Source organism: Sciurus carolinensis, chromosome 1 (assembly GCF_902686445.1).
Source record: "Sciurus carolinensis chromosome 1, mSciCar1.2, whole genome shotgun sequence".
Lineage (NCBI taxonomy): Eukaryota > Metazoa > Chordata > Mammalia > Rodentia > Sciuridae > Sciurus > Sciurus carolinensis.
The window spans coordinates 78146568-78163386 of NC_062213.1; the positions used below are offsets into that span (position 1 = coordinate 78146568).

The following is a 16819-nucleotide window of genomic DNA, read 5'->3' on the forward strand; positions in this document are numbered from 1 at the left end:
AGAAGAATGAGAAATCATACTCCATCTATGTATGATGTATCAAAGTGCATTCTACTGTCTTGTATAACTAATTAGAATAAAAAATTTTAAAAAATTTCTGAAGTAAAAAAAGAAAATGTAAAAACAACGAAAAATCCCTTTCAAAAATTGAGTGAAAAAGTGAAGTGATTGTCAAGCAATAAACTTGGCAAAAAATAATGCAAGATTTATACAATACAGTGACACAGCTTTGCTGAAATACATGAGATCAGAATAACAGAAGGATATAACAAGTCCTTGGATAAAAGATGTAATGGCTACCATTTTTCCCAAACTGAAAATTAAAAATTCCAAAGAGGGCTGGGGATGTAGCTCAGTGATAGAACACTTGCCTATCGTGTGCAATGTCCTGGGTTGAATCCCCAATGCTGCTACAAACAAAGTTCGGGAGAATTAATTAATTCACCTAAGGGATGGGTTTGTGGCTCAGTGGTAGAGTGCTTGCCTGGCATGTGTGAAGCGCTGGGTTCAATCCTCAGCACCACATAAAAAAAATAAAAAGAGATTGTGTTCATCTACACTAAAATATTTTTAAAAAACAAACTCATCTAAAAAACAAAATGCTTAGGAAACACCAGAAACTCTGAGATTAATAATGGGGGAATTTACAACTATCAACACATACCATGAAGACTATAGTAATCAAAAACACATAACAGTAATGGACAAATGAATCAATGGAACAAATTTCATAAGAACTATGCATGTATGTGCAAATGCACACACACACACAGGTTAGATTTCAAATTAATGGAGAAAGATTATTAGCCATAAGTTTTTCTTGAGGCAAAAAACAAGATGCCCAATGCATGCACTGGCTAATTATGTGAAAATTTGTTCATACCACACTAGCAATTGGGACAAATTAATATCACTTTGTTCATTAATCAGATTGGTAATGATAGGTCAAAATATAAAATTCTTTGGAAGGTGTAGGGAAAACTGGCCTATTTGATGCATAGTTGGTGGCAATGGAGGGTAACTTGATATGATACACCAAATTAAAAAAAAAAACAGTAAGAACTTTGACCTAAAGGTTTCAATTCTGGGAAGCTATTCTACTTGAATACCTACAGTATTGTCTGTAGTTGCAAAAGTTGTTAATTTATATGGTCATAATTGGGTCAGGGCTAAAACAATTCTGATTTGATGTGCCTGTTAAAACTGATAGTGCAGATGTATATGCATTGATATAGAAAAATCTGTAAGACATTAAAAATAAAAATTTCAGGGGCTGGGGTGTAGCTCAGTGGCAGAGCACATGCTACATCATGTGCCCAAGATCATCAGTTCAATCCCAGCATCAAAAATAAAATTTCAGAATAATAGAATTCCATTGTACTTTATGGTGTTCACACAAGTTTTTATTGTATAGGGAAATGTCCTGATACATATAGCAGTGTTAGCAGTGGTTGCCTTTGGGAGGGGAATGGATGGAAAAGTGGCATATGGGAAAGAAGAGAAAAAGGGTAAATTTCACTTTTTGAATCATTCACTTTGTATTTAAATTGTTAAAGTATGTATTTACTTTTACAAAAAAATTCTTTAAAGAATGGTTTTGCAGTTTAACAAAAACAAAAAAGAACAAGTTGGACCAGAACAGGGTTGTTGGCATCTTGTTTTATTCTAAACAGTTCCATTTATTAAAAAAATCCACTTCACATATTTGGCTTCTTGGTAAGATTTTATTTGAGCAAGGGTCACACAATAGACTAGAACATTTCTAATGTCCTTTTGACTAACAATCTACAAATGTCTGTAAATTAGCTATATCACTGAGGGGACAGGAATCTTTAGTCTTGGTTAGACTTCTTTTCCTACTCATACATGGTCATGGGTGTACAGGAAGGCAAATTAGTTGTAATATTAATGATAAACAAGTAGAATATGCACTGCAGAAAGAAATGTATGAATGAAAGATTGTGGCAAAAAACTAAAAAATAATTGGTAATTTTGAAAATCTGCTTTTACCCAACTTGTCATCCTTCCAGCTCTAGGGGCCATGTATGTACAGAACTATTGATGACTAATGCTGGCATTATTAAAAAACATTGATGTTTATTATATAAACACTAAGACTACATCAAGTAAATAAAAAAGCTAAGAACACCTGGGTAGACTTTGATGTTGTGAATTAATAAAAAAATAATTTCACTCTTAATTGCTTGTGTTACAAAACAACTGGGCATAAGTTATGTTTTAAGAAACAAATGTTGGCATATTTGACAAAGTTGTTTTCTATATATTATATCTTACATATAATATTATCAACAATTCTATAATTGTTGCTGGGATGGAACCCACTGTCTTATGCACACACACTATCACTGAGCTATACCCTCACCAAATTTTGTTGTCCAATATTCCAGTGCTTGTTGAAAATTCCTCCAAGTCATTTCATTTTCTCTAGCCCTATTCTATTCAAAAAAATGTTTTGCTTGATGCTTCACATGCTGATATTATTAAAAGATAAAGGTCCTAGATCTAATCCTCAATGATTAGAAGCTGTACATCACTCCTTGCCAACTTATAAAAATGACTGAAAGAATAATCAACACATATTCCTTCTCCTTTCACTGTCATTTAAATAGAAAAAGTGTATTTCTATATTTTAAAAATATTTCACATTGATTTTGCAATGGAAATCTTAAAAACACTAACTTTATAAGCTAAAATGATGTTAAAAAAGCAAATTCAAGAGGAAGAAAAAAATTCTAGAAAAAAGTCTAAAATTTGGTTCAACTTCATCGAGACAATTTGACTGTATCTATCAAAATTAAAATGCACAAGCCGCCAGATATCTAACTGCTACAATTTACCCAATGCATATGCTTGTTCAACAATATATAGTAGACTTAAAGACAGTGCAAAACAGTTGGTAAGTGCAAAAACCTGAAGAGTCCAAGTGTCCATCAATAGAGAACTGGTTTAATTAATTATGGCATATTCAGAAGATGCAATACAAAACAGTCATTAAAAAGCACGAGGTAGATCTATCTGTATGTACTGATATGGAAAGGTGTTCAAGATACACTGAAAAAAAAAAAGAATCTACTTAAAAAAAAAGATATATCAAGTAAAAACAAGGGGGGGTTATTAAACAATGTATCAAAAGAGTATATTAGAGTACACTATAATTACTTCCTATCCTCCTAAAGCTAAGCGGTGATTATTTTTAGAAAGATGAATAAAGGATAGGGAAGGGGGTGGGAGACTTTAAATGGATAACATTATTTCAGAAGGGGCTAGACAGAATATAACTTGTTCATTGTTTTCTTTGTATTTCTGTTAAAAAACATAGTAATTTTTTTATACACTTGTATATATGTACACACATACAAAGATGTTAAACCAAAATATAAAAAAAAAAAGCCTATATTTACACACAATGAAATTTAGCACAGGGGCAAGCCTATACTCTTTCCATATCAGATGCTTACTAACTTATTGTACAATAGACAGTACATAGTTAATATCATCCAAATGTCTCAAAATACTTCATTAATATTTGTTAAACTCATGAAAGTCTCCACATCACATGGTGATTTAAGACTGTGCACAAAGTATCAGTGAATACAGGAAGACATTTTGTGCTCTCATTGAAAAATATTCTATTACATGATCTTTGTCTTTTTCCTGTCTCACAGTTAGGTTTTAGACTCCGGTCTTCGAATTAAGTCACCAAAATAAGCAGTGATTGTCTTCAGTTTATTATTAAGAAAGTTCTGTTCTATTTCCACTTGTCCTCCAGGCCCAGCTAAGGATGCTACCTAAAGAGACAAACAAAAGAAAGTCACATGTACATAATATGCTTTCAAACAAATTTTCTGATGCATAATTCTTTGTCAAATAACAGGAAGACTGACTTTTTATTTAAATTATTCAAATAATGAGGGATCTCAAATGTTCACTATTACTTCCAGGTAGGTATTAATGTAATATTCCATGGTAGAAATGCTTGTTTCAGACCCTTCTAATGTTACGGGTAAGATCATGGCTCTATGCTGCTGTAAAGAACTCCATCTCTGTAAAACCGTAAGTTAAGAACTGAGAGAGAGAAAACCTTCCCAAATCACAGGTTTATTTATTTACAAAGGTATTTAAAGAACAATTCCCTTCCCTAAAAACCTTTGCCTGTTCACCTTGTCATCTTCATCTTACCCTCTCAATTGTTCAACAATATTTTCTGAGTACCTACTAGACGATACTAGGACCAAACAGCAAGATGGCTATAATCCAGGCCATGATCCCTACGCTCATGAGGAGTCTTTAAAAATAAGTCTTTTCCTTCTCTAAATGAATCTTTTCATTGTTCTCCCAATTTAGACCACCTCCTCCACTTGTTATTCTTTTTATGTTATTTCAAATATATATATTTTTAATTGTGGTAAAATATATTGCTCTTGTTGAGTTCTACTAGAAAATAATGATCCAGCAGATACAGGCACCAGACCTTGCCCACCTCCACAGAATTAACATCAAAAGGACGAGAATTAAATGACTGGGTAACAGGGACAATTAGCTGTTAAAAGATTCTTAGGTTCCTTACAAAATGTCTGTACTGGCCTCTTTCACTTCAAACCAGCAATGTTTTACCCTGAGTTTTTATAAAGATAAAGTTTTGTTTTGGTCCAGCATATTTTTCCATTTGACCTCTCAGAGATCTACTAACTAGATCTGGTGATCACATCACTAGAAATCAGTTTATCAGGCCAACAATAAGAAAGATCAAGGATAAGGGGAATATGGTGAGAGGCCTGGGCAATCAGAAAACAGAAGTAACTGAATAATAAAGGGATATACCAATTTTAAGGGGGAGGTACAAACACAGACATGCATTTTCTGTAACTATAATTGGCAAAACTGTACCTGTATATCTTGTAAAGAGAGGTACTCAGTCTAGTTTGGTTGAGGGCTGAAAGAATCTGATCTCCCTTGTATTTTACCTATTACACCAGCAACTGGTAGAGGTAAGATTTACTACGCATTACCAATGAGTATAAATTTAGAATTATTTTAGCTTCCTGTTAGAAAAAAAGTCACAGAAATAGGGAAGAACCAACAGGTCATTCTATGGTACCTTCTTTAAAAAGAAAAATAAGAGGTGCTCCACCAAGATGGTAATAATGTCACCATCAGCCCCCAAACCCTACCACTGTACCAACAGGGCATAAAAAGAGACTGGTTGTGTTTTCATCAATAGAAATAGATGAAAATAAAAGCCCAATAGAGAATGTCTTATAATGATTAAAAATAAACACAAACACCCCATTGTTTGTTCATACTTGAAACTAGAAATTTAAAAACAGCTAAGTATTAGGAATACTTAGTTTCCTTACAAAATGCCTGCACTGGCCTCTGTTACTTCAAACCAGGAATATTTCACCCTAAGTTCTTAATCAGACAACGTTTTGTTTTGGCCCACCATATTTTTCCATTTGACTTCTTAGAGATCTATTAACTAGATCTGGTGATCACATTACCAGAAATCAGTTTATGAGGGCAACAATAAGATCAAGGATAAGGGAAATACAGTACAGAGGTCATTATTAGGAATAAGTGTTTTATATTCTATTTCAGTATCTTTATGTCAGTCTGATTTTTTATAAAGGTCAAATGATTCTGATCAGTATATCCTAAATATAATTGTTTCACAATAAAATAAAACTTAAGTGTAGTATTTTTTCCTGTTCCTTGTAAAGGTAACTTATTTAAAGAATGTAAAATTGGCAAACTGAAATTTTTGAGGCAAGGTGGGAGTGAGACTGTGGTAAGAGGCAAAGAGAAAGGGAAGGAGGAAAGATGAAGCTGGATTAAGAAAATCCAAGCAGAGATGAAACAACAGTTAAAAAAAAAAAAATCTGTTAGGGTTGGTCAAGTTGGGAGAGTTAGATGATAAATAAAACAAGTATTTCTCCTAATACTGAATCTACTTATCAAAATACGATGAGAAAACTTATACCTATGTAGCATTTAGAAATAAATTTGAAAAAAAGTTACTTTCATATGTTCTGGTGAAAAATAATTTCTAGTCTTAGACTTTCTGTACTTATTCAACTGCATTTATTTTAAAGGTAGGAAATTTGGATCTGCAAAGAATTGATGTTCAAGTAAATAATACTTTACTTCAATTCAAACACATGTAATCTCATTATTTTCAGCTTTCACCAGCAGGTTTACTGGACAAAAGGTTACTTGGTTCTTTACCCTTTCTTGAAGTTTAATAAATTGAGGGCAGCAAGAAGAAAGTGATAGAGGGAAGACAAGAAGGAGAAGGGTAGGCAGGTAAACAAAGATTAACAGCTCTGAATTATACTCTATCCAAATATGTTAGATTTATCAAGAGAAATACCAATTAATTTGGACTGGAACTAAAACTTAAGACAGCATTTTTATCAACTAGGTTTTTTTTTGGGGGGGATTATGGGGATTGAACCCAGGATGTTTAACCACTGAGCCACATTCTCAGCTGTTTTATTTTGAGACAGGGTCTCTCCAAGTTGTTTAAAGCCTTGCTAAGTTGCAGAGGCTGGCTTGGCTCTGAATTTTTGATCCTCCTGCCTCAGTCTCTTGAGTTGCTAGGATTACAGGTGTGTGCCACTGTGCTTGGCTCATCAACTAGATATTATGTGAAGCAATAAAAATGTAATCTGGGGTCTTGGAAAGGAGATATGAGAAAAAGATCACAATAAAGGTGATAATTGGTAAAAATTAAGGAACAAAGACTTAAGAGTCAAACTTTCAAAACTGCATTTTTTTCCCCCAAAGGAAAATGAATGTGAAGTTAAAAGTATGATAATCAAATGAGAGGAATTATACACTCAGCTGAATCTTACTGGAAGAATACGTAATAAATATTAATGACAGGAACATTTTCATTATTGAGATACAGAAAAATTAAGACTGGAAATGTTTAATTACTGCACTGGACAAGTGATTATATTTGCAATATGCAAAAACTTGGTTAGAAACTAATTAAGCCAAGTTAGCTGGGGGTACAGCTCAGTACTAGCTGTGTGTATCTCAAGTGCCAAGCCCTGGGTTCGATTCCTAGCACTGCAAAACAAAACAAACAAAAACAAAAACAAAAACAAAAAACAGGTGAAAATGAAGTATATTTTATAGGGCCTGCAGAACTCTGTCAAAAGCAGCTAGCATCTGAAATACTGGCTGTGATCAGAAATCTCAAGGCAAACAGGCCAATGGTCCTTTTTGTCCTCATTTTCCTTTGTTATACCCAACTAAAAACTAAAAAATAGTTTAACATATGCCAAATAAATAAATGTAATTCATCATAAAAGCAGAATTAAGGACAAAAATCAGTCATCTCCACAGATGCAGAAAAAAGCCTTCAACAAAATTCAGCATCTACTCATGATAAAAACACCAAAGAAACACGAGATAGAAGGAACTTAGCCTCAACATCACACAGACTATATACAACAAACCCAAAGTCCACATCATAGTGAATGGGGAAAAATTAAGGAACAAGATAAGTATGTCCAATTTCATCACTCCTATTCAATATAGCACTAGAAGTTCTGGCCAGAGCAACTAGGCAAGAGAAGGAAATAAAAGGGATAAAAATAGGAAAGGAAGAAGTCAAATTATCACTGTTTGCAGATGATATGCTCCTATAGTCAGATGACACAAAGCACTCCACCAGAAGACTGCTAGAGTTAATAACAAATTAAACAAAGTAGTAAGATATAAAATTAATATACAAAAAAATCAATACCTTTCCTACACAGCAACACTGAATCTACTAAGAAAGAAATCAGAAAAATAATCCCACTCACAATAGACTCAAACAAAAACAAAAATTATAAAGCAAAACAAACAAACAAAAACAAGAATAAATCTAACCAAGGAGGGGAAAGACATCAATAATGAAAATTAGAGAACACTGATGACATTGAAGAAGAGACTAGAAGATGGAATGATTTCTCATCTTTGTGAATAGGCAGAATTAATATTATTAAAATGACCACACTACCAAAAGTAATATACAGACTCAATGCAATCACCATCAAAATACCAATGACATGCCAGGCGTGGTTGTCCATGCCTATAATCCCAGCAACTCAGGAGGCTGAGGCAGAGGAACACCAGGTCAATGACAGAGCCAGCTTAGCAACTTAGCAAGGTGCTAGGCAACTTAGTAAGAGCTTGTCTCAAAATTAAGAATAAAAAGGGCTGAGGATGTGGCTCAGGGATTAAGAGCGCAGGGGTTCAATCCCCAGTACCGGGCAACCACAAAAACAAAACATAAAATAAACAAACAAAAAACCAAACTGATGACATTCTTCACTGAACTAGAAAAAAAGTTCTAAAATTAATTTGTTAGAATGAAAGCCCCAAATAGATGCCAATTCTAAGCACGTATGCTCACACACACACACACACACACACACACACAGGGCAATGCTGGAGGCATCACAATACCTGACTTCAAATTACACTACAGACCGATAGCAATAAAAAACTGCACAGTACTGGCATAAAAACAGACACCAACAAATGGAACGGAACAGAAGTAACAAAGACTAGCTCACAGAGATACAGTCATCTGGTCCAGGACAAAGGCACCAAAAATATGCTAGCTAAAAGACAGCCATTTTAACAAATGGTGCTGGGAAGATAGGTTATCCATACGTAGAAGAATGAGAATAGATCTTTATCTCTTATCCTGAACAAAAGTCAACTCAAAATCAAAGACTAAGGAATTAGGGTAGAAACTAAGTAACTTCTAGGAAAATACCATAGTTAACACTCCGACATACAGGTACAGGCAATGACTTCCTCAATAGGACTCCTAAAGTTCAGGAAATCATACAAAGAATTAACAAATGGGGTGGCATCAAATTAAAAAGCTCTGCAAAGGAAATAATGAAGAATGTGAAGAGAGATCCTACAGAATAGTAGAAAACCTTTGCTAGCTACTCTTCTGCAGAGGATTAATATCCAGAATACATAAAAATCTCAAAACACCACCCGAACGAACCAAATAACCCTATTAAAAATGGGCAAATGAACTAATTAGACACTTCTCAAAAGGAATACAAATAGTCAACACATTTATAAAAAAATGTTCTACATCTTTAGTAACTAGGAGAATGTAAATCAAAACTACACTGAGATTTCATCACACTCCAGTCAGAATGGCAGCCATGACAAATACAAATAATAATAAATACTAAAGATGAATTTATTTTTTGGGGGGGACACTTTTCTACTGTTGGTGGGATTGTAAATTAGTACAACTACTGTGGAAATCAGTTCGGAGTTTCCTCAAAAGACAAGAAATGAAACTACCATATGACTTAGCTATATCACTCCTTGGTGTTTATCTTAAGGAATTAAAGTCATCATACTACAGATACATGTACACTCATGTTTACACAATTCATAATAATAGCCAAATTATGAAACCAGACTATGTGTCCATCAATGGATGAATAAATTAAAAAAATATGGTACATATACACCATCAAGTTTTATTCAGCCAAAAAGAATGAAATTATGTCATTTGAAGGAAAATGGATGGAACTCAAGAATACTATGTTAAGCAAAATAAGCCATGCTTAGAAAAATCAAGGCTTGTATGTTTTCTCTCATATACAGAAGTTAGAAAGGAGAGGAAAAATGGTATGGGGAACTCTCATAAAGCAAAGAGAAACCAGTAGGTGGAGGAAAGGGACCAGCAGGAAGGAGGAGGAGGAAGAAATCCTGGGGAATGATACTGACCAAATTATATTGTTATATATCATGTACATGTATGAATATGTAAAAACAAATCCCAATATTATGTATAATTGTAATGCATGAATAAAAATATGGAAAATATCCAGTAAAAGAAAAAAAAAACCATGAAAACCCAACCAACCAACCAAAAACCAGAAAACTATACAAAAATAAAAACAATCAGGTAAAAATATTTCTGATGGACAGTTCTGGGGAGGGGCAGGGAGTGATTTGAAAATGTACTTTTAACAACAGACAAACAGGCAACATTCAAACTTACAGCTAATCATTAACTCTAGTCTATTTCCCTATACATGGTAAAGAGAAAAGAGATTTCTTAAATTTGCTAACAGTTATTTCAGGTAATCTTTGAATACTATCTTAGGCTTTCACAGATATTATTTCCTGTTTTTTTTTTTTCTTATTCAAATATTTATTTGACTACAACAAATGTGATTTTAAAAAGTCCCCAAACATCAACAGGAGTAACTCACAGGTCAGCAAAATTTTCCCAGGTATCAAAAATTCATCTACATTAATTTCAGGATTCAGGTCATCCCTTACCTGTTCTCAGAATCAGATCCTGGAAACATAAGGGTTGTTTTTCAATAAGTTACATAAAGCACAACAGAACACAGCACAGGGAACTGCCAGATAGTAAAGGACTTGTAGGTGTGACACAGAAGAACTGAACATCCATTTTACTGAGAAAATTTATTCACGGTAATAAAAGAAATAAAAGCTATGTTCAGAATCATTTGAGTAAAACTGAATTTGTGTCTTTGCAACTTAGTTTATAAGGCCTGACAGTTTCATTGCCTCTTTAGAGAATGATCATATATGTAACATAACACATGATACTATTCTAATCATCCAGCAGCAAGCTCTCCAAAGGAAAGGTTTGCTACTAAACATTAGGAACTAATCAAATTTATCCAAATTGTGATGTGTGATTATACAATCATTTCATTAAGAACAGAACAAACTTGATCAAGAAACCTGAGTACCACTAACTAAATAAGAGAACACATGTGCCACGTAAAGTTTAGCAACAAGTGCCTTCCCCTGTCGGGAGCAGTGATTTGAATGTTTTAATGTCCAGTGACAGGAGAGTGCCTGAGCTGGGAACTCCTGGTGCAAAGGCACAGTTGAGACTACCTGGTTCCTATAATGACACCCTATTCAAAGGAGGTTCTGTGCTTGCCACAGTACTATCAGTCTTGACTCTGGGTTCGGACATCAACTGCTGGGGGTAAAGAATTAGCACAAAGTTGATAATAATTGGGCTTCATCCTTCAGCCTGCTTGCTTTAAGAAATTTTCTCAAATTTTCTCTTTTGATGTGAAAAACTTATGTAATAAACGTGTTGAGTTGGTTCTGGATCATTCAACCCTCTTCAGGGGATGAAGAACGACTGGGCCCCAGTTTTTGCTCTCTCTGTGTGTCTCTTTTTTCTCTGACTCCCACTGCCCATTGCTGGTTTCTGAACTAATGGCCTGAATTACAGCTGTGCAGTCATGTCATTCCCCTGTGTCATGAATTTTTAACTGTTGTCTTTCTCACCAAATAGGAATGGAGCAAAGCTGATTCTGCAGAAATTCTTTTATAATTCCCTTTGCTTCTCCTGTCACCTCAAATTCTAATCACTATCCCAATCTCTTGGTGAGCTACTACTGTGACAAGAGATGAACCTGTTTCTTCTCAGCAATGAATACTGTGTCAGTGGGAGACAGCAAGGTATTAAGGTGCTGACTCTGCCATTATGTGGCAGGATGACTAGGCAAATCACTAAACTTCCCTACTCACCAATAAAATCAGGTTGATAACCTGACATAAATACTTCAAAGTGTGTAAATCAATGACACATTCAGGAGAACTCAAGTATGCCACTGATACAAGAAACGTACATTACTGATACAAGAAACGTACATTAAACTTCTACGTTGTAACTGTGTCATGGTTTGAATATGAGGTGCAAAGCTCCTGTGTTACCACAGGAACATTCAGAGGTGAAACTATTAAATTATGAGAGCTGTAACCTATTCAGTCCATCCTAGTTTAAACGGACTGAGTGAGTGGCAACTGTAGGCAGGAGGGGGCATGTATAGAGGAGATGCACTGGGGGAGTGCCCTGGAAGGGCTCATCTTCCTGTTCTTTCAATCTCTCTGCTTTCTGGCTGCCATGAAGGGAGTAGCTTCCCTCTGCTATGCCATCCTGCCATGATGTTCTGCCTTACCTTGGGCCCAGAGCAATGGACTTGACTAACCATGGACTGATTCTCTGCAACCATAAGCCAAAATAACTTTCTCCTCCTCTAAGTTGTTATCATCAGGTATTCTGGTCACAGTAACACAAAGCTAACATAATATGTATGCAATGCATTGTCTTGTTAGCTTAGTAGGATGAACATATCTTTGTATGCTCTGAGGTGTAAAAGCAGGCTATTTTCAGGTTCACCTGTTTTAGAGACTGTAATTCCTATGTGTACAAACTCAATCTGTCTTTAGTCCTCTTTCTATTCTGTCAAGCTTCTGGTTTCTAAACCTGGATTAAGGGTCCTTTTACCTGTTAGAATGACTTTATAATACTTACCTTATGGATATAATTTTAGCAACATGGGAATGCTACCATTAGATCAGATTTCCACAGTATTAATTCAGAATATTTTGATATTAATTTTTTTATTAATTCTATTACTTAGAAACCATTAAGGCCTTAATTTTCCATTTATGAAATAAGCAGATACTATAGTAACTTAGAACTAATATTTGCAAAAAAACCAGTGGTAAATTTTTACTGTATTCAGTCAAAACTATTAAAAAATGCTAATGAATTAAATTTAGCTATATTTAAAACATTTTCCAAATAACAATATTATCTAATAAATTTCTTTATAAAAAGTTGTAGTTACTTAAATGCATACAACTCTATTCTTCTATATGGCAAGTTTTAGAAATATTATCCACAAATGAATACCTCATTCCTCTCTCTCTCTCTACTACCTGTCAGTCAACCAATGAATGAAAATAAACTAATGGGGACTAGAATTGTAGCTCAGTGGTAGAATGTCCCTGGGTTTGATAATGCACCACCTCAAAACAAACAAACAAACAAACTAGAAGTGTGTTTAATGCTACAATGAGGATTTTTTCCCTCTGCAGACATTATGAAATGGAATTTATCTAATTTTTCTGATGTTGGGAATTGAACCCAGGGCTCTGCACATGCTAAGTTAAGCACGTGATCTACCAATCAGGCCCCTCTGGGATAAAATTAAAAAAAAAAAAAAAAAATCAATGAAGCCTAACAAATTCTGCCAACTAGAAAGATGAGACAGTTTGACTAAATCCAACATCAATTTATGTACTTAAATCTACAACTCAAACAATTGTAGGATGTTTTACCTAAATATCATGTTAATTTGCAATTATTTCCCCACTTTATAAGTAAATGAAATAAGTGGGGTTTTGGCTCAAGTGTTAAAGAAGCCAAGGAAAGTGGAGACTGTTAGATAAGGACTAAGAATCATTTGATGGAGGGCTTTCAGTTATTTTTTAACACAATTCTTAGGGATGTTGCTCAATGTTACCACATTGTTCTCTGTATTGGTATGAATAGAAAAATCCAAGTGACTTGATTTCCACTGAAAAGTACAGATGGCATCAATTTTCTAAACCTGGGTATTTTTGTTAAAAAATCAAGAAAGGATAAGAAGCTACCATATCCAATGGACCAGGGTTCCTGCTCTAATCATCCCCATGCCTAGCTAAGAGACAAGACTGTAATTTATGTTAGAGATCCACCCATGGGGATTTCATATGAAGGTGGTGTTTGATAATTGCTGCATGAAGCTTCCACCAAAGCGTAACCAATCTAGTCTGCTCTCAGAGGTCTCGCTCTGTATAGATTTACTACCTAAAAGAGAATCTTTTCATGTTTGCAAAGCATGGTAAACCCAAAATTGGTAAATGGTTGGAATTCTATGGCTGTCAAAGGAAAGAAATGAAAGAAAACATAACAAGATACAAGCAGAGAATAGATAAAATACATTTACTCTAGGTTTCCTAAATGTAATCTAGATGAGCTTCCAGGTGTTAGCAACAATTTCAGAGACTGAGATATACCAAAGAGCCTTTCTCAAAAACATTTTCTAAATTATCCAGTTCCAGGTTTAACAGTGTGAGTTTGGACAGCAAGGTCATGGCGACCTAGAAAAATATTTCACTGGATTCAGAGAACAATTACCATCAACTACATGGAAAGGTTTTAAGACAAGGTGCAGTATATTGAGTTCACACTCAGTTTAGGATAATATAAACAGTATGCAAAGTATAATCTCCCTGGATGAAAAATTAATTGTTCTTTATAAGTATTTCTATGGGAAAAATGCACAGATTCATAAACTTTGGGAACACAGCCCATTTGTAAATTCAGGTTGTTGTGACATATTAAATGTTCCTTAACAAAGCTAACCTCTTTGTAACTCTGATTTTTCTCAATCTTGTATTGATATCTCTCTCATTTAAAGTGTCTCACATATGGCTAAATTTTCTGTTTTGAGAAGAAAAAAGTTATTTCCCACTGTAATGTGATCTAAATTCAAAGCCAAACAAAACAGTGTACTCATAATCTGGTTACCAGTTTCTTTTATTATTTTCTAGTGTCATTACTCCCTCTAGAGGTAAACAGCACGAATGAGTCACCAAACCTAATTCTGGCAGGTTTTCAAAGCAAGCCAAAAACAGGATTTAAAGAAAAATTTCACTTTATCTTTGTGAAAGTGTTAATGTAACTGGAAAAAAATTTAATCACTGAAACTTTTGTGTTAAACAGTAACTTTATTTATTCCAGTATGTGAATCAGCCTATTTTTATGTAATAAAAGAATCAGAGTAAAGTCAAGCAATGACCATATGGTCCCTTATGAGACAGTTATGGAGCCTAATGCTTATATGTGAGAAAAACTGGAATCAGTAAGCTTAGCTTTATTTGGAAGTCTAGAAAGCAGTCGAATCATGTGGGTGGCAGTTAACAGATTTAATATCAAGTAACTACATTAAGAAAAACTCATGATCCCAAGGGATGTGCCTTTTTCTTATAATTGGTATAACATACTATTTTGGGAGGCTTAAAGTTTAGGCAAAATGGATCATAAATAAATGACAGCCAGCAAGATCAAATTTCACATCTTTCTAACTTAGAGAAAGAGCTTGGCCTGTTAATTTCATTTATTCTTCTTTTAACCCAGAGAATCTAAACAGTTGATCACATTATAATCACTTGGGGGAGCTTTCAAAGATTTATGCTTAGGCCTCATCCCGGATAATAAAAGAGAGAATCTTTCCCAGTGGATCAGAGTATCATTGGCTTTGAAGGCTATTTAGCTGAAACTATAAAACTCTTATTAGATATGACACTGAAAGCAGAGGCAACACGTACACATAAAATAAACAGGATGCGTAACAAAATACCTTGTGTTAAGACCAGATTGAAGTGATCTATGTCATAAAATATACATACAGATGAAAAACCCATATGGATGGCTCAGAAAAAGATGCTGAAAACAACATTGAAGAAATAATGGAGATAGTTTTTCTGACCAAATTAAAAGTTTTTGTCTGTCTCTATAATTCTGGATATGCTATTATTTTCAGAAATATTTAAAACCTCTACTCTCGAGGCAGGTTTCAGTAAAGGCACATCTCGGCTAGTTTAGCTATGCAAACCCAACACATTCTACCTTTCTTTCAATACAGCTTTGTGAAAGCCTGATGTGCTCTATTTGTGTCTATGTCCACCAGAAGTCACGGAGATAAAGATCAAATGAACACACCCAACTGTTAGACACTTACAGTTGCTACTAAGAGTCAACAAGTGAAGAATTTCTCATAAACGGGTTCTCTGATAAGGAAATGTCCCAGATCTTTTTCTGCCCATTCTTTGTAGAAGTTCAGCCAGAGGCTCGCAGAAGTTGTTCAGTAATGACTTACCTGGTCAACATCAGCATTTCTTGGAAGAAAATAAACAATATTATTAGTGATCTTCTGGGAAAGTCTGAAAATTTCAAAGGTGGAAAGCAGTTAAGAAAAAAAAAATTAACTTTTGGTCAGAAACAGACTGTCTTTACTTATAACCCAAATGTATTTTGGCATGTAACAAAAAGTACAAATTTAAATTTCCTCTACTGGAACCTAAAGAATCAAATACAAGATCTTATAATTCAGCAGCATACTACTGTTCCTGGTAACAGAGATTAGAAGTAAAATTTATTAATTCAATTATCCTAGTGGTAGGCAGCCAAAAGTCAGAAATACATAGTCTTTGTTTTCCTGCCATTTTCGAATTAAGAAAATAGAATATGAAATGGAAAAGAACACTACCACCTCTTACCAGTAAAGAAAAATGTCAAGATACACAGCAAATTTGGACAAATCAGAGGGAATTGAAGAAAAGTTATTGGATAGTCAGCCACAGACTCAAGGAGTAAGTTTTGAGGAAATTCTGAATTTCCAGACAGTAATTTCAAACAATTAGTGTATTCTAGTTCTTACTGTATATTGGTATAATTGGACAGTTACCAAGAGAAAAGTATTTTGCAATTATGTTTGGAGACCAACAACCATATCATTTTTATTTATGTTTTTTGTATCAAACTGGAATCTAGTAAATGCTATTAGCTAACATCTCCCCTCTACCAGTTTCCCTCTCCCTTAACCCCCCATACCCTCACTGCAAGCACTGTCTGAATAAGCTCTCAGAACTTCCAAAGGATATCCATCAGGAGACATCATTGTCCTAATATCAAAGGTCTCCGCAGTGGCATAGTCTGGGCCTCCCCAAGGGGGGCTAAGGAAGACAACATCAGCCTTTAAACAAGGAGCCAGTAGAAGGAAATCTCCACAGATGAACTCTATCTTATCTGCTATTCCATAAACTTCTGCATTATTACGAGCAAGATCAATTTTAACTGGGTCAATATCAATGGCAATCACTAAAAAAGGGAAAAGAAAAAATGGGACAATTGACACTGATTATT

At 34.5% G+C, this 16819-nt stretch overlaps 1 protein-coding gene across 2 annotated transcripts in view; it reads right to left on the reverse strand.

The window, feature by feature from the left end:
* Positions 1 to 2947: 2947 nt before the first annotated feature.
* The window catches only part of Tgs1 (trimethylguanosine synthase 1), a 44866-nt gene continuing 30994 nt past the window's right edge, over positions 2948 to 16819 (reverse strand). For both annotated transcript variants that reach the window (XM_047549679.1, XM_047549674.1), the window contains exons 11-13: positions 16558 to 16774; positions 15774 to 15852; positions 2948 to 3809 (exon numbers count right to left, since the gene is read on the reverse strand). In XM_047549679.1, the coding sequence (XP_047405635.1) occupies positions 3687 to 3809; positions 15774 to 15852; positions 16558 to 16774 (419 nt within the window). In that variant the 3' untranslated portion in view covers positions 2948 to 3686. The remainder of the gene's footprint in view (positions 3810 to 15773; positions 15853 to 16557; positions 16775 to 16819) is intronic.